Source organism: Meriones unguiculatus, chromosome 2 (assembly GCF_030254825.1).
Source record: "Meriones unguiculatus strain TT.TT164.6M chromosome 2, Bangor_MerUng_6.1, whole genome shotgun sequence".
In the NCBI taxonomy this organism is placed as follows: domain Eukaryota; kingdom Metazoa; phylum Chordata; class Mammalia; order Rodentia; family Muridae; genus Meriones; species Meriones unguiculatus.
Genome location: NC_083350.1, coordinates 189,653,289 through 189,671,674, shown reverse-complemented (window position 1 = coordinate 189,671,674; position 18,386 = coordinate 189,653,289). Strand labels below are relative to the sequence as shown.

Sequence of the window (18,386 nt, the reverse complement as noted above, 5' to 3'; positions counted from 1 at the left end):
AAATTGGCATATGAGTACTAAAACAGCTCTGAGGTGTCTCAATTTAACTTCAACCTTTTCACTTAAGCTGTGAGCCCAATGTTGGGGGCAGCCAAAGCAAAAACTGACAATGAGCAAAAGCTAATGGGATTTAGAGTTATCTTTATCCTACTTCACAGTAAAAGCAAACCCATGCATTTAGAAGTATTTTTATTACAAACTAAACACATGAAATGATTTTGGCTGTGAAGAGAATTGGCTCCTGTACAATCAAAGCAGCCATTAGCTATGCTGCTTCTCTATTGGTACAGTACTCTGAGGCTGAGCAGGAGGATAAGAAGACCCAGGCTGGACTGAGATATACAGAAAGCCCCAGTCTCAACCCACATCTCTAGGTCCCAAGAGACCAAAAACCAAAACAAAACAAAATGCAATTGCTAGTAATATTCCTCACGTATTTAACAAACATTTAACGAAATTTTCTACATTCACATAAGCATCACAAATTATCATCTTTAAGCCTTTTATAAATAAAACAGTATATACACCAAAGTTTAAACCCTTTAATTGTATCAAATATATTATATATAAATATATATTAGATATGTATATTATATATAATTTCTTACTGATATAAGCTGTGTTCTGACGAGCATCTAGACTTCTTACCCTCACCTGAGCACAACATAAGAGTGTGAACTGTAACACTAGTTAATAGGGCAGGAAAGGGCAGTGGTTGGACTTGATGCTGAGACATAGCTCAATCTGTGAAGTATTTTCTTAACATGCATGAAAGGCCTAGGTTTAATCCTTAGTATGCTTGGATGGATGGATGGATGGATGGATGGATGGATGGATGGATGGATGGATGGACAGACAATAGATAGATAGATAGATAGATAGATAGATAGATAGATAGATAGATAGATCTATATATCAACAATCCAAGCACTCAAGAGATAAGGCAGGAGAATGACAAGTTTGAAGGCAACTTGTGTTAAGGTGGAAAGTACCACATCAGCCTGAGTTACTCTGAGTGACCACATCTCAAAATAACAAAAACAAAAAAGTTATCATTTACGTTAGGAGCTAATTAAAAAAATCACGTGCCAAGGTACAAAAAGGGATGTCATGTTTGGATAACTTTTAGAACCTCAAGACAAAAGTGTAAGGCATTCAAGCCCCACCTCTCAAAACCCAGACACTTGAGGAAGGACACACTCTTCTGTTATTGTGTATCTCATAGGACAACCCCCCATGATGAAAAGGAGAAGCTTATGAACTAAAAGGGCAAGGAAAAGAGCATCAGACATCAAAGATTCTACAAAAGTAGAAGTAGAAAGGAGTAGAATTTATTAGAAAAAAAAATAACGTTATAGAAAGAAAAATGAACATTCTACTAATATTACGACCAAAAAAATGAACATAAAACTGACATTAAAAAGATAATGATGCACACTAGTGTGTGACTACATAACTACTGCCAGGTATTAACTGCCAATTCCAAGACACAGAAGCCTCTAGTGAAAAAGACCAAACCTAATCATTACCTCTATGTGGGTAAAATATTTCCAAAAGTATTAACAATGTTGGGTTAAAGTTTTTTAAAACAGCCTAAGCATTTAAATAAACTTCTGCTGCTCATTACTAACTCAGACAGGATGCTAAGCCAGACTGCATGGTGCTGCTAGTGTTTCTATGTACTGTATGCATTTCTGATAAATGGGGAAAGAATAGATGACCTGGCAGAAGGCTCACACAATAACATGTGATTTACAGGACATGAGTGGCGCTACCACAAGATTTATCTGACAGCCCTCTCCGATAGTGGACTGTTGAGTATCCGATGGAATGATTTCTAGTCTAGAAAGTCTACTACTGAGTAGCCGCGCACATTATTTATTTATTAGATGTTTTGGGTTGAAACCATTTTTAAATGATGCACTTCACGATGCACAGTCATAAATTCAGCTGGAAGCCCAGGGAGGGAGGGAGTGTTATTGGAATGTATGTCAGACTGAATTAGGATGAGCAGCACAACACTTTTATAACGCGGCCTTGAATGCAATGTCAGGTCTTTCAAAAATGATATTAATGTCAAATGAGGAAGACACAGCACTTTATACAGTGCTAAAGTAATACCTCTTGAAACATTTATTTAATATTTTCTTTAAATTCATTTTAACAGGTTTATTACAAACACAACAAACAGGCAGCATTAATAAGTTGTATCTTTTGTCAAACTGAATTTGAAACGTAGCTGAAAACTTTTATCAACTTTTTTGTGTGTCTAGAAATAGGCACTTCCCTGAAGACGGAGTGTGGTTACTGTGGCTCAGTGGCAGGCCACTTGCCTAATACGTACAAGGCCCCAGCACTGAAAACATTGACAGTGTTTAGAAGTTACCTAGTACTTGGGTTATTGTACATGGGATATAACACATGAATTCATTTAATAAACTTTACTCAAAAGCAAACTATCAAATATGAAGAGAGAGCTTTTTAACTCTAACACAGCCTAAATATTCTAAATAGGATAAACTATGAAGTGAAGCTTAATCAACTAGTAATGAGGAAAGAATAAGGAACGCGCTGTCAAAGCTTTAGAAGTATCTAATGATCCATTTTGTCTACTGACAGACAGCCAATCACATATGATCAGATCTTACTACTTTAATTTAGACTATAGTTATATTTTGTAATAAAATATGGTTAAACAACTTGCCTTTAAAAATTTGAAAAGAAAATAAGTTGTGAATGGGCTCAAGAAAAATAATCAGAATATGGATGACTGCCATGAAATTAACATCAACTAATTTGTAAAGTTCTAAATCAAATTTGCAGATGTTAAGTTCATAAGCATATCCCATTATTTATGTGATTAAAAAAAGAGTTTTTGACCTGATCTTTTGATCTTTGGCACTCAATCCTCTCCATCTCCTCTTAAAAAATTAATTAAAAATTTAGCAAGATGGTGGCTTTTTACTTCCCACCCTATCTCACACTAACAAAACTTATCAATCAAAATCAGGACATTCCCACCCAGTATCTGCACAATGTCCTCTTAAAATTCAATTTCATATCTCTTCAGCTTTCATGTAAAAAAAAAGACAGTTCACTTCTTAACAGAATAAATCACTTTTGTGATTACCAAGTTGACCTCTTTGAATTAGGAAAATTCAAAGTGAAAAATGTAATTATCACCCAGGAACAATCTGTACACATCTGGAGCTAATTCCAGCTTCATTTTTCACATCATTTTTCACACTGTGCTACTTCGTGTAGCAAGGCCATGGGACTTTCTGAAGAGTCATAAAAAAGTGCTGAGGACTTCGCATGCCTAACAATGGGTCCTACTCAGACAAAAGCCTTGAGAATTTCTGATTTTTGAAACTTACTCTTCTAAGTGATTTCCATATGCCATTTGATCAGCTACACATTAGTAGCACTGTGACATCCATGACAAATAAGTGTTATCATGTGTCATTCTTTATCAGTGAACCCTCTGAAGTTCAAATACATACTGTGCTCTATTTGAAGTGGCTTTCATATACCAAATTAAATTCAATCCTCACCTAAAAGGTAAAAGTTCATCATCAAAACTTACATATGGAGCAGCTATATCACTACAAACAACAGAACCATAATCCTATGAAGAAATCATGACAACTAAAAGGAAAGGTATATAAAGCAGATATAAAACTGTATGTGGTGATTTCCAACCAGGAAATAAACAGTCAATTATTTAAAATCAGATGGCTTAATGAGAAATTTTACCAAGAAGCTTTTGGAGAGGAGTAGTCTAAAGAAAACGGTTAAATTATAAAAACAGAATACTCACAAAATCTAAGAATAATAAGCCCTTTAAGAAAAGTAACTGCTCCTTAGAAGTTCATTATAAAAATCCATTAGCTATACTCTCTAGGAGTAATTCTTATTGCACTTTATTGATAATGCATAGTATTGATTTTTCACACCTTGTATGATTCTTTAATTTGTATTCATGAAATGTCCATCAGCACAGTCTAAACAAATTTGGCAACATAGGCACTAAACCGAATAAATCGATGCAAAGAAACATTAATTTTGTATTATCCTTATTCCTTAGGCAATCAAACCATGAGAGTTGTAAATGAAGGTCAAAGGTGTTGAAATGGGTCAAAACCCTTGACCTCTAAGGCAATACCCTTCCTATTAAAAAAGGCTATTTTAAAGTTTTGAGTAGAGGAATTTACTACCCACAAGATACCACTTTAGAAAGACTACAGAAAAAAAACAAAAACTCTCAATAAAAACATTCACTTATTTAAAAATCAGAAAACAAAACATCACAGGATACATAAACTTTATTTAAGTTTTAAAAATCATTAAAGCTAATCACAAATTTTCAAAATGCTAGAAATAATTTTGCTCTTAAGAATATGTTTTGTACATTTATGATAATGATTGCTACATCTTGCTTATTTTCCCAAGTCTACTGTGTATGTCAAAAATAATTAGCAATGACAAGGATTCAAAATTATTTATTACTCATTTTATAACCTCTGCACAAAAGGGAGGCAAACCATAATTCCCAGGGGTTCAGGGTGGCAATGCACAAAGCACATAAATAAAGCTATTTCTATAACCTTAATACCTGTGCAAGGAGAGTCACTTTAAGATCAACCACTCCAAAAATTTTAGTGTAATGCTAAAAACTGTTTTTTTCTCATTTATCTTCCTTGTGTCTCTCTCTCAGTTCAGGTTTCAAAATCAGCTGTACCTGATATAAGTAATCATTTTAAGATACAAATCCAGTTTTAACCCAGCACTCAGAACTTTACTGTCACAGCTGTCAAACGCACATGAGAACTGCCTTCCCTCCCACATCAGTCCTATCTGTACCCACCTGAGAACACAGCAGCATGACCAGCTCCACGACGGAACTGCTGGACTTCATGCAGACCAGACCTATTTGAAAGAGAAGGTTATTCTAAAAACACAAAGTCTAAACTAAAATGCCAGAGATTCCTTTTTATGCTTGCTTTGTCCAAGTGTGACTTAGAACTGAAATGTTAGTACTGTGCGAGAACCACACCTGCACGCGTTTGCCTGTGTCATTAAACAAAGCAGTCTGTGGACACTTTAAACCTGGTATGGAACCCACCAGTTCTGTAAACTACTGTGTTCTGACTGCAGAACACTCAACCATCTACTCTGATTTCTTCTATAAGAACATCTCATGATGCTCATGGAAATGCATACAACATATGTCATATTGATTATGATCCTTCACATTTTGTTTGGAGAGAGTTGGTCATTATACATGCAGAGGAGGGAAATGGCTCCCTGACCTTTGCTTTCTCCACCACACTCTCCCCCTTCAACCCTCCAGCTATCAATCAAGTTTCCATTTTGTTTCATGGCAGCAGACATCCCAAACACTCTTATTAGTACCTTGACCTCTGACCTCACACTAAACCTTAACAGAAATGCAAGCCATTGTCTGTTATGTATTCCTCATTTCCTATAAACTAATTATTTACATTTTCCTTTCTGTTTTGTTTTAGATTAACTAAAAATATCCTTAGGAAGGAGCTTGTATATCATTAATGACCATCGAAAGAGTTATTTACTTTAAATCCCCAATATAATCAAACAGCAGTTCAAAGACCATGCTACAGCTAATATATTTTAAAAATAATTTCAATAATTATAAGGATTGGATTAACTCATTGGCGTATCGATCAAAAACTTAAAACTGTTATTTCTGTATTAAATAATTCCTAGTGACCTTTAAAAGCCCTATACTATTACTTCCATTTTTTTCAATCCATTAAAGTTCTTCCACTTATCACTCATTCTCTATCTCTTATCTTCACGCTCTTTAGTTTTTCTTCTTTTTAAATAATAATTCTTCAACTGAACAACAGCACTGGTTAGCATTCTCAAGATTTACGAACACCTTTCATTAAAAAAAAAAAAAAAAAGTGTTAGAAATGACAAGAGCAATGCTGGTCGTGGTATAAAAATTTCCTTTGTAGCATTTCTGTGCTGCACTAGGCAAGCAGGTCACTAAAGTGTGGTTTTGCACTGCTAAGGTGACTGGAATACCTCAGCCCCAAGGCTGCCGAGGAGGAAAGGGAGAACTGCTACCTCTTGTTGCTGGCCTGGGCCTCCCGGGGTCCGAAACCTTGTCACTTCTTAAAATGTAACCAGATACAAGTCCAGTTTTATTCCAACTTCAAAACCTATTCCTTTTGCGGAGAGTGAGAGAAATAGTCTTTGCCCACGGAAAAGCACACCAATTGGTCACCCAAGACCAAATTGTCAGTTCTGAAAATATTAAGAAAAGTAACAAACAGACTCGGCAGGTTATATTTAGAACTGAATATAAATATATGTGTGTGTGTGTGTGTGTGTCACATATATATATATATATATTCCTAAATATAACCTCTATATATACATATATACATACTCATATATATATGTAACAGAAATTAATGAAAAAAGAAGCTATGAATTTCTTTTTAAAAAAAAAAAGGTGTAGATAGAAAAGGGGAGAAAATGATAAAATTGTAATCTCAAAAATAAAAAACAAAATGACCAAAATAAAAAAAAAAAAACCTCACTTCTTGTATGGACTCAATGCTGAACCTCTCACAGTTGGGATATTCCTCCTCATTAAATTAGTTAACTAGTAAAATAGCTCCACAGGAACCAGAATCACCACCTCTGGGTTCTAATCTGGACCTTTTCACATCTGTTCATATGTATAACAAACAAAAGAGGCAGAAGAAACTTCAGGTATCCGAAATTAGAAATTACAGCGTTCTTTGCTCTAACACTCAAACTGGTATTTCAATGCCTATGAAAAATACACATATATACATTTGTTTATTTTCCAGCCTTATTTCAGAATACCATAACACACATAATCTTTATATTTAGTATAAAGATTATAGAGAAAATATACACACTGACTAGTGCAAAGAAAAGCAATGGTAGTGAAAGGTCCCATAACCCCACACTTTTATTTGAACAGTTGATATGGACTTTGTAGAGCAGCAGGAGCAGAGTGGGGAGACATCAGAGAACTGGTACTGGACTTCCCAGACTAAAGTCCTAGTTAAAGGCATTCCTGCTAAACACACACACACACAGCTCTGCAAATAAAGATGAAACTTCCTACGTGAATATACAACTTAAAAAATTATTTCATAAGTGAAACAAAAACCAGGTTTTGAATAGCCTTGCAATTCAGACTTCCCTGCATTTTTAAATCAATTATTTTCAAACTGTGTTATTTAATAAATAAGTGCCCCTTATAACTATACCAAGTAGTCTATTATCAAATAAATTATTGATGCATGAAACTTAACTAAAGTGTTACTACAATCAGAAGTGTCAAATGAACCCATTGCTCCTTCTGCACTCTGTAAAGGAGGTCATGCTCACCGAATATAAGTCAGTGTTTAGGGCACTGAGGACGAGGGGCTTCTTACCAGGATGGTTGAACATTAGTGAATTATCATCCATACTTACCTCACAACACCAACTGTGCCCAAAACAAGCAAAACTCAATAATTACAGCCCAACCATACCCAAACAAGGTTTGATCTTTAAAATCTCTAGTTAGGGGATGGCAGCTGGTATTTTTAAGTTAACCTATCAGGTTAGTTGCTTTGAAACAGTACCTCATGCAGGCCAGGTAAAAACTCTCAGCTCTGGGGATTCTGCTTCCCAGTGCTGGGACTCGTGCCTGTGTCACCACAGTCAGTCCTGTGAGTTGTTACACAGACTCAGCTACCTGAGAGTTGTTTACTGCTGAACTGATGCCTGTTGCCTGAGAAAAATTCAGGATGAATCTTCCTTTCACCTAATTGAGTCATCTTTCAAAAACATTTCCTACACAAGGCCTCATGCATTAAAAAAAAAAAAAAAAAAAAAAAAAGGAAACAAAACAAACAAAGAAAAAACCTTCTATGGTTCACACGTCCTATAAAACGCCAGTCACTGGTCCCCTCACCAGTCCTCTCTGCACTGATAAAGTGCCTACCTAAGAGACCTAGTACTGTGTTATTTCTAAACATAATGATGTCAGCAGAAAACAAGAACGCATTCCACATTTTTGTATGTGGTAAAATATGGTTGATTCCATGGATCTTAAGTTCAGGTAAAACCTTGTTACACCCTAATTAGTCCCTAATCTATACATAGTTAATTTAATGTACTAAAAAATAATTGATCTAAGAATGAAAACAATAAAGCATGTGTGTAGCATGTTCAAGATCTTGGGTTCAATCTCCAGCACTAGAAAAACAAACGCTACAACTCTGGCATAGCACTTTTGTGCTTCATCCAAACTACTGGTTAAAAAAAAAAAAAAAAAAGAATTAACACTATAACAAGGTAGCCAGGTGTGGTAGTGCATGCCTTTAATCCCAGAACTTGGGAGGCAGAGGCAGGTGTGAGTTCAAGGTTAGCCTCCTAAACAGTTCCAGGATAGCCAGAGTTACACAGAGAGGTTCTGTCTCAAAAGATAAAATATATATATTTATAGATACATATTTATAGTTTGTGATAAAGTCTTCAAAAGACACAAACCTACATGAGGGCCTGCCAATGCTCAAAGTGTTCAAGAAAATGCAAACATTCTTAGTCAAGCAAATAACTTTCATGTAAATACAAACAGAATAAAGAAAAACCACCTACTTGTTCCTTCTATAAGCAGCTCTTGTCCGTGACTACCCAAAAGGGTCCGAGAAAGGAAAGGCGCAAAGTCCACAAAAATCTCTCGTAGCAGAGGAGCCGCTTTCTCCAGTGCATGCTCCAGACGTTCTGTGATGCTAACAAAGAGATATTGACAGTTAGCAGCTCCATAGGGTCTAAAGTGAAGTCCACTTTCATAAAAATGAAAATGGCCAAAAGACACAGTACCATGTCCAATAACTTGCTACCTAAAACGTCCTTTCCACCCTGATACCTCTTTCCACTCCAAGTCCATCAAGACGCCTGCCTAGCCACCATTCAAAGCCTCAGTTCTTACTACAACTTGAGACTCGCCCATTGAAAAGTACTTTTTTATGACTCCATCATAATCTAAATAACTCAAGGCCTCATCTAATTTATCTGCTCACCACACTCAGCTATTAGGAACGTGAGATCAAAAATCATGCCTGCATTTCTATACTGTCAGTTAAAGCATGTAAATGTCTGTAAAAAGCAGCTCATATTTTTATTGAACAGTTTCTTTCTAATGTAATCTAAGTGACTACGTTAGAAAAATCATAAACTATACATTTATAATCATTTCAACATCCTAACAAGTTTTCATGAGTATGCACATATGTTCCTATGCAATCAATGATATACACTGGCTGAGTTTAAAAGAACAAACAGGGAGCCTGAGCAGCCAGAGCTTCCACAGCAAACCGTCAGCAGCAGGCTCACAATGGTGCCCCCCCCCCCCCCCCCGCTTCCTTACCAACAGAGCCCTCCTACTGAGAATATCAGACAACTCCTCAAGACTCTGCTCTCCACACCTCCTCCCGGGTACCCTGCCTCACAGAACCGTCCAAGCCTCTGTGACCCCACAACACACGCCCTTCCCAGACATGCCGGCTGCCCTGTGGAGACAGGGCTCGGCAGCTGCACTAAGACAAACCAAGGATTCTCTGCCCACTTGGAATACTGTGGTTGAAATAAGTATAAGCTTTAAAATTAAACTTTTAAACATACATTCCAAATTAAAACTGTAAATAAAACTCCATATTGGATACAGTATTAATGTGGCCATGGCTAGATAGCACTACTTTAACACTTCTGGAGAAAAAGAACAACGCATTCCCAGCAACTTACACTTATTTGAAATATACATCATAAGTTCATAAAACTGTGTCATATATGTCGCATTTTTATTACAAATAGATATTCTTCATAAACACTCTATAACATGATAGTTTGAAATAAATCTAAAGTATTTGGGGAAGAAGGAGAGGGTAGGTCATGAAAAGCAAAACTTTCAGAAGCCAAGTGAGAGTTTAAATACCTCATGTGCGCAACTGGGTCTTGTGGAACAGAGCCAACCGCTGGCACCGAGGGCAATTTTGCATTAGCTGACCTACTTCCTGTAAAAGAAAAAAATAAGAACTTAGAGTAATTTTCTGGATCTCTTTTCAGCAGCCCACAAACGTGTATTACAGTGCATTTTTAAACACGGCTCACTCGTTACATAAAGACCAACAACTAAAGTTTTTATTTAAATGTAAAGCTCTTCATGAGGTCAGTCTGCTAGGCAATCCTCCTCCAAATGTATAAAAGAAGCAGACAAGAAGGATAAACTCTGGTCCACTGAGTAAGCTTCAGAATTCCCTTTATTTAGCAGCAACAGAAACAAAGGAACAAGCAGAAGCTTTCTTTTCACTGAAGTAAAACGAAAGAGTCCCGGATTTAGCTTTAAACAGCTGTAACACTATCACCAAGAGCCTAACCTTTTACTCAGACATCAGGGAACCGTGCTGCACAGCACTGACCAGAGTCTAGCAGAGCAGGCAATCCAGAAACAGGCGAGGAACAATTCTACGTTATTTCAGGGCCATCTGCACTTCCTCATGAGTCTTCATTATAACTGCAACAGGACTTGTGTTTCTCACTTATTTCAATTGATGCTTTCTCCCCAGCACCACAGAGGAGATAGCGGCAAAGGCACAGACCTTTATGAGGAGCTCACACTTGGTGGCAAAGCCACACTGGGAGGACAGCAGGGCACACCCGCTGGGTAAGGAGAAGGTGGGATGTGGCCTGTTCCCCAGCCTCTGGGACACTGACAGGGAGTACAGCAAGAGACCATGGCGCGCACTGCATGCACTAGCCCTGCCTCCTCTTTTCCAGCTGATTTTCCTAAACAGGGCTCATGTGGCTCTGGCTGTCCGCAGGCACCGAGTGTAGCCAAGAAGAACTCAAAGCTTCTGACTTAGCACTTGTAACCCCCCCTACAAACGCTGGGGTTGCAGGTGCGCACCACCATGTCCGGCTCCCACTGACACTTTAAGCGTACTACTTCTGGCTCTCCACTGCACCTTTTAAAGAGCAGAGCCCTCACCCTCCCATCCCCCTTCCTCTAGCAGCTGCAGAGTCGCCACGTGTAATTGAAGAGCTTCTTTAATGTAACCACAGATAGAATTCCCCTAACCATCCCAACTCCTGGACTGGAACATGACAATTTTCTCACCATCCTTCACTTATCATTTTATTCTAGTGTGTGTCCAATCTTTCCAGTTATGTTCCTATATAACCTTAAATGCTTACATCTTAATACTGTTAACAACCAATTCAATCCTTTTATTGTATAAAGTGCTCAACATGTTTTATCCTAAGCAAAAGTCATTGTCTTTATATTATCAAGAAGTAACTGCTCATAAACTTTACCTGAGAAGAGAATATGCAGGAAAACTACCCTGACAGAGCTAAAAATGGATAGGAACCAAAACGCATAATGGCAAGACATGAAGAACTACGTCCAAAAGACTAAGCTGGAAAAGTAATTCTGAGGTATGAAGAATCTTAAAACTCTCAAGAAAGTAAAAGAAAAAAAATAAGTTTCTGCTTTAGAATCAAAATATACAGGATTAAACTGTCAGTCAATCTGGAATGTAAAAAGGATAGTCATTGCTATGTAGCCAGCACGAGGAGGGAATGCACGACATGAGCCCAGTCAGCATGGCACTAAGAAAAGAGGTGGCCAAGTGCAGGTGGGCACACTGCTGACAGCTGCAGGCCATTTGCCAAGTCTTCACTCCTAAAGATTGTAACCTACAAGGTGCCAGGTCAACGTGAGGATAAACAGAGACAACAGTCCAGTAGAACCTTCACAAGAATAGACCAAAAAAATTAGCATGCACATGAAGCCTTACAAAACACACACAGACACACACACAGAGCTGAGAAACAGAACTCTGAAATCTATGCACTATCAGAAGGTGAGTATGTGTGATCTGCTTCTCAAACCTCAGGCTTCAGTATCCCTACAGGACAAACTGGTGTCACCAGAAAACTAACAGAAGAATAAATAATAAAGGCCTGTCTAAGACGTAGAGGAAGTGGCTGAAAACAATGAGAAAGAAAGCGCCTCCAGCATCAGGGGCTAGCCTGCCTCTGTGAGCCTCGCCGTGTTGTTAAGGGTGCACTGACACCACAGCTAGTACTTACGTTCTCTTGTTCAGGGTAAACAATTTCTGAGCACAGGCACCCTGTGACCATGAAAGATCTATATAGAAATCAACACCGCTGTGCAATCATGTCAAAACACAAACAAAAACACAAACTCCACCCAAAGAAATAAAATAATCAAACAGCCCAAGCCATACAAAAGACACCCATTTCTTTATGAGTGATAACTGTGGCCTAAGTCTTCTCCTCTTCCAGGTATTATTACAGTAGCTGAGCAGAGCAAAACTCTGTGACTTTCACTTCTCAGGCTTTTAACCTAGAAGCTTCATTCCCTTCTCCTGCGGGGCCCGAGCCCAAGCTCTCATCCTGGCATACACCTGAGACTGGTGAGCCACAGCCCCCACTGGGTGCTTTCCCCAACACTGCACGGGCTCAAACCAACTCGTCCGCCAAGAGTCATGGCTGCATCCATGAACACACTAACAAACACTTTCCACGAGGTCAGGCCGCACAGCGAGCTGGGAAAGACAGCAGTCCTCCCTCTGGAGAGCCTCTGTCTCAGCCTCCTGTACCCAGATGAGCTCCCTTCCTCACACAAGCTAAGTGGGAGTCTACAGGCAAATGCATCTCTATCCCCACCGGCTACCTTCCTCACAGGAAAACTGGTTCCTGAACTACTGCTGGCCCCTGAATTCTGTGATTAATAAAACATTTCTCAAGACAGGGTGTAGAGGCATATGCCTGTAATCCCAATACTTTGGAGCCTGAAGCAGGAGGATTACAAGCTGAAGGCCAGCCTGTGCTACACAGTGAGATATTATAAATAATTTGCTTTAGTGTTCTTCAGCATCATTTGATAGGTGGCAGAATTTTAAAGACTACATCCTTTGAATGTATCAGCTGTCTTTGCTAAAATTCACTGTTATTCCTAAATGTTTATGACACTGATGAAGAGAAAGACAGAAGTACCTATCTAAAAATGTAAGTAACAAATCCAAAAAAATATTTAGGCAAAAACTATACAGCAAGATCAGCTTCTGACTGTGTTAACTGACCCTGTTTGTTAATTTGTTACTTACTTTAATTTGGTGGTGGTGGTGGTTTGTGGGGTTTTTTCCACACAGGGCTTCTTTGAGGATCTCTGGCTGTCCTCAAACTTGCTCTGTGGATCAGACTGGCCTTAAACTCAGAGATCCGCCTGCCTCTGTCTCCCAAGTGCTGGGATTAACAGTGCGCCATCAAAACCCCTTGTTCCTGTTTTTAACGTGTGATGCTAAGGACTGAACCCAAGACTGTCCCCCAGCTCTGATTCTAATTCTGATGAGCTGAGACACATTCTTTACAAGTGAGACAGGATCTGCCTCTCTGGCTTACTGGAAGCTTCCTGCTAGCAAGGCATAGCTGCTCCACCTGGTTGCAAATGTGATTTCTCCAACAGCTGGACTGGGTTCAGTTGAACTTGGGATGCCCACAAAGAGGAACCATTTGTTTGCTTCCTTTCTGCTAGGGCAGCCTGCGGTGTACAGTTAGTGTACCAGCTAATGGGGAGAAGGAGCAAGCACTACAGTACTATCACTACTGAATGGATGCCGTTGGGGGATAAGACAGTCTTCAAAATACGTGAATGCCAAAGTGAAAGCCTTAGTGAGCACAGCCAGGAGACCCTGAAAATCACTCAGCACGTCCGTATTGCCCACTAGCCTTGCACTGGGAAGCTCCTCATTGCGTCTGCCGGCTGGGTCTGGCAGGACTGGGCCCAGCCACCACCAGCACAACCACGCTCCATGTGGGGCACAGCCTCCTGTCTGCCTTGCTCTGGGGGCTGATAACTGGGATGCACCTCCGCTCTGTCACAGCCTCCGTGTGAGGAGAAGGCCATCGCCCACGGCTACACGTACACGAAGCTACAGGTCACTCAGCATAATGCTGTGCTGCTGCACCCCCCCCTCATACCACAGCGCGAAGCTCACTCCCGCGTGAGGGCCTTCGCACGCTGTTTCTCGGTCCTTAACAATAAGCAGAATTCTCTCCCTGCGTTCTTTCTTTTTAACGCTCATACACATAAATCTTTTTTGTTTGTTTGTTTTGTTTTTATGAGACAGGATTTCTCTATGTAGTCCTGGCCTCCTGAAACTCACTTCGTAGACCAGGCTGGCCTCAAACTCACAGAGATCCACCTGGCTCTGCCTCCCAAGTGCTGTGATTAAAGTGTGGCCCGGCTGCAGAATTTTATTTTTAAGAATAGGAACACTATTTGTTCCAAATAAAACAATGACAAAAATTATTTCCTAACACTGCCCTTGGGGAAAAAAAGGCCAATTTTCATTCCTAAAAGTAAAAAGAACAAAAGAGATTTTAGAAAATGTTCTTTTGATTCACAGAACTTGGAGCTCAAAAGATGGCTCAACAGTCAAGAGCACTTGCTTCTAGATGACCCAAGTCTGGGTCCCAGCATCGGCCTCGTCTACACCTGCAGCCCCACCCGACCCTGCTTCCAGGGCTTTGGCACTCTCTTCTGGTCCCCTCAAGCACCAAACACATCATACCTGGCCTACACACACAGATTCATATAGAAATAAAAACAAATATTTAAGTCACAGGACACTTGCACAACAATGATTAAAAATAGCCAGCAATATTACAAAGAAAGAAAGAAATAGAAAATTGAATCAGATGAAGAACTACTTATACCAATAATGTCACGACTGTGTCCTTCAGGCCATCAGAAAAAATATGTAATTGTACATTTAACTGAAACATAAATTCATGATAGAGTTGTTTCAGATTAACATTAAACAATTCCAGCAGATAATCACACATGGAGAGGCACAGGCTGCTGCCACCATGTAGAAGGCAGAGACCTGTGCTCTCCTTGTCTGACAACATGGCTCCTTCAGACACTTTCCAGACATCTGTAAACGCACCCTTCATCTAGCACCCACGCAGGGAGTAAAGTACTATCAGGTTCCCTGAGGATCTAAGTACCTGATGCAATAAAGAAGCATCAAATCAAGGGGCAAGTCTCCCACTGAGCACTGCTACGCTGCGCCTGCACACGAGTGACTCGTGTGCACACGTGTGCTTCACAGTTTGTCTCTCTGCAAAGGACAGTCTACACACCCAATAAAAATTTACCCAAAAGAAATAAGGCTTTTTCTATTGACCGAATACGGAGAAACCTTACAATCTCAATGTTCTATAGAACAAAGACTGATGCTACATTTTGCAAATTGGTATACAAATTACTGAAGAATATTGTACCTGGTTCCACTGCTAAATTAGTTTCAATTCTGTTTCATTATTTATACACTGCAACACCACAGAAAAATATGATAGCATATTTTAAGAATACTGCATATTAACATACAACATATTATAATATAGCAATTAAATATTTGCTGATGAATAACTTTAAATTTTCTAGATTTTTAAACAGTTACTTAAACTTAGTTTCCTCTTTTACTTTCTTGGAAAACAAAAGGGTTGGACATCTTCTCTTCTGATGCTTATCTTGTACCTCTCTGGAAGAGAAGTTGCAGCCAGGCAGTGGTGGTGCATGCCTTTAATCCCAGTACTCGGTTAGCAGAGGCAGGTAGATCTGTTGTGAGTTTGAGGCCAGCCTGGTCTACAGAGCTAGTTCCAAGACAGCCAGAACTCTGTTATACATAGAAACCTTGTCTAGAAAACCAAAAGGAAAAAGAAAAAGTTGCCAGTGTTGACACAGAAAAAATCTAGAGAGACTAAGGTATAAATATCCCCAGCAAAATTTTAAATCTCAATACTAAAAAGTTGAATTTATATTTAATAACATATGGCTATAAAATATAAACATGAAAACTGCCATTTTTAAGCTAAATTACAAAATTATTATAATGGTAATATTTCAAGAGGAAAACCTGAACAAACTTTAATTCCATTTCTGGGTCAATCTATCCAGTCTTAGCTATTCTTTGATCATACTACATATAAACTTTAGAGGGTCTTTTCATATTAAAAGTTCCAAATATTTTAAACATTCTTGCTATAAACTCATATTGTGCATTTTATGTTTCTATAGTTTCTTTCAATTCCTATTTGTATCTATGTATTGTATGTCAAACAACTCTTTATTAGCCAATATCGTATTCCTGAATTTGAGCAGTGCTTTTTCTTGTTGTGGTTTCTCTCTCACTACAAAATTAAGTCATACAAAGGTGGCATGGTGAAGTCCCAAGAGGAAGTGATTAGCTATAAATTTACATGTAGAATAACAGCCCAACGACAGGCAGGTGTGGCTGTGCACACAGGCAGTCCAGAACTCGGGAGGTAAAGGAGAAGGTACACTCAGGTCTAAAGTCGGCCTCTACTGCACTAAGGCGTCCTAGCTCAGCCTGGGCTGCACAGCAACATGTTGGACAGAGAACAGGAGGGAGGGGATAGAGAGGGTAAGAGAGAGAGAAAACGAACTGCTCTGCTCAGAATATGGTAACAATAATCAGTTCATCCACAAATCATCTTCCCAAATTCTACTAAAAACAAGAGAAAGAAAATATAATTCAATGTTTGTTCATTTACTTATTTGAATATCTTATTTTAAATGGCAAAAAACCTCAGTCAAGATGTGCGCCCAATCTACCAGTTTCAATCACTGAACAGAAGAAAGAACTTTTTGTGGAGTTAGGATTCCAGGTGGAAGAGTAGCTCCAGGGCACAAACAAAGCACAGATATTAGCAAATAATCAATAGTGGTTTTGTTAACAGAAGGACATTAGGAAACAACCAACAGTAAAACACAAAAAAGCACAAAGATTTCTAAAACATCTTACAAAGTTCTTGTTTTGATCAGAAAATCCTCAGATTTTTTGAACAAGGATCTAAAACTTCTGTGGACATTGTTGCCACCCAGCTCACCTGGAGACTCTCTGCCGACATCTGAGGCTTGGGTGGAATCTCCTGACGAAACCACACTGACAGCGTGGGCGGGTGCGCTTGTATTAAGGGTGGAAGGTAAGACTGCTGATTTTTTTGTTGCAATGATGACACTTCTGTTAAAAAAAAATTAATATAAGTTACTTACATTAATTACATGCATTTCAAAACAAAAAGAGCTAACCTTCATTTTCTTTCCTACCATATCTTGATGTATTTTTTGAAATATTCTTAAAACTTAAAATCTCTTCAATGCTGTCTATATTTATATGCCTTTTTCTCTTTTAGAGAGGGAGGAAGACTGAGGGAGGGAGGGGGAGAGAGGAAGGGAGAAAGGGAGGAAGAGGGAGAAAGGAAGGGAGAGGGAGTAAGAGAGAAAGGGAGGGAGGGAGAGAAGGAGAGGGAGGGAGGAGAGCCAGCAAGCCAGCAAGCATAGCCAAAGCACAACCTTGGCTGCCATCCTCAGGCATCAAGCACTGTTTTTGAGAACGGGTCTCTCACTAGGCTGGGCTGGCTGACTGGTGGCATCACCTGACTCTCCTCCCAGGGGTGGACTCACAGCATCACTTCACAGGTAGGTTGTTTGTCTTTAGCCTGTACATATGCCTGTGTACTGTATGTGTGGCTGATGTTCACAGCAGCCAGAAGTGGGCACTTGGTCCCCGGAACTGGAGTCACAGACAGCTGTGAGCCACCATGTGGGTGATGGAAATCCAACCCAGAATCTCTGGAAAAGCATCCAGTGGTCTTAACCTCTGAGCCATCTTCCTGACCTGCTTCGACCCTCCCTCCAACACACACAGCTCTTGAAAACATTGTTTAAGAGGCTCAAACCCAGGTCCTCTGGCTCCCATAGCAAAGTCTGTACTAACAGCAGGCCTCCTCAACCTCATTATTTTTAAAACTAAGACAATGTCCCAGGAAAAGAATCGACTTTAACCAACATTTATATTAGAATTTTTTAAACTAATCATCCTGAATTTTCCAGTAAGCATAACAAAAGAGAATTTGGAAGTGGGGAGAAAGAACTTTGGAATTGAAGAAAACAAGAAATTACTTTTTTTTTTAATCTCACAACTGATGCAGAAAACTTAGTATGTTTCAATAACAATTCTAAAGCACTGCTAACTAGAAATCATAAAACCTTAACTATCTTAAAAGATAAAACAGTATCTACATAAGTCATGGATACATGTATGTAGCGCATAAAACAATAGCTTTTGAGTATATCACATAGAAAACAATAGAAAAATTTTTAAAACAGCAAAAGTACCAAATAACCAGTTGATATACCAATTTATTTATGATATACCAATTTCAATTAAAGCGCAATACTTTATACTAAG

The 18,386-nt window shown here is 39.0% G+C and overlaps 1 protein-coding gene across 3 annotated transcripts in view; it reads right to left on the bottom strand.

Moving 5' to 3' along the window:
- Positions 1–18,386, bottom strand: part of Lrba (LPS responsive beige-like anchor protein) — a 495,461-nt gene that overhangs the window by 359,337 nt on the left and 117,738 nt on the right. For all 3 annotated transcript variants that reach the window (XM_060378522.1, XM_060378523.1, XM_060378524.1), the window contains 4 exons: positions 17,023–17,156; positions 10,013–10,091; positions 8,677–8,810; positions 4,868–4,929 (listed from right to left, as the gene is read on the bottom strand). In XM_060378522.1, coding sequence (XP_060234505.1) covers positions 4,868–4,929; positions 8,677–8,810; positions 10,013–10,091; positions 17,023–17,156 — 409 coding nt within the window. The remainder of the gene's footprint in view (positions 1–4,867; positions 4,930–8,676; positions 8,811–10,012; positions 10,092–17,022; positions 17,157–18,386) is intronic.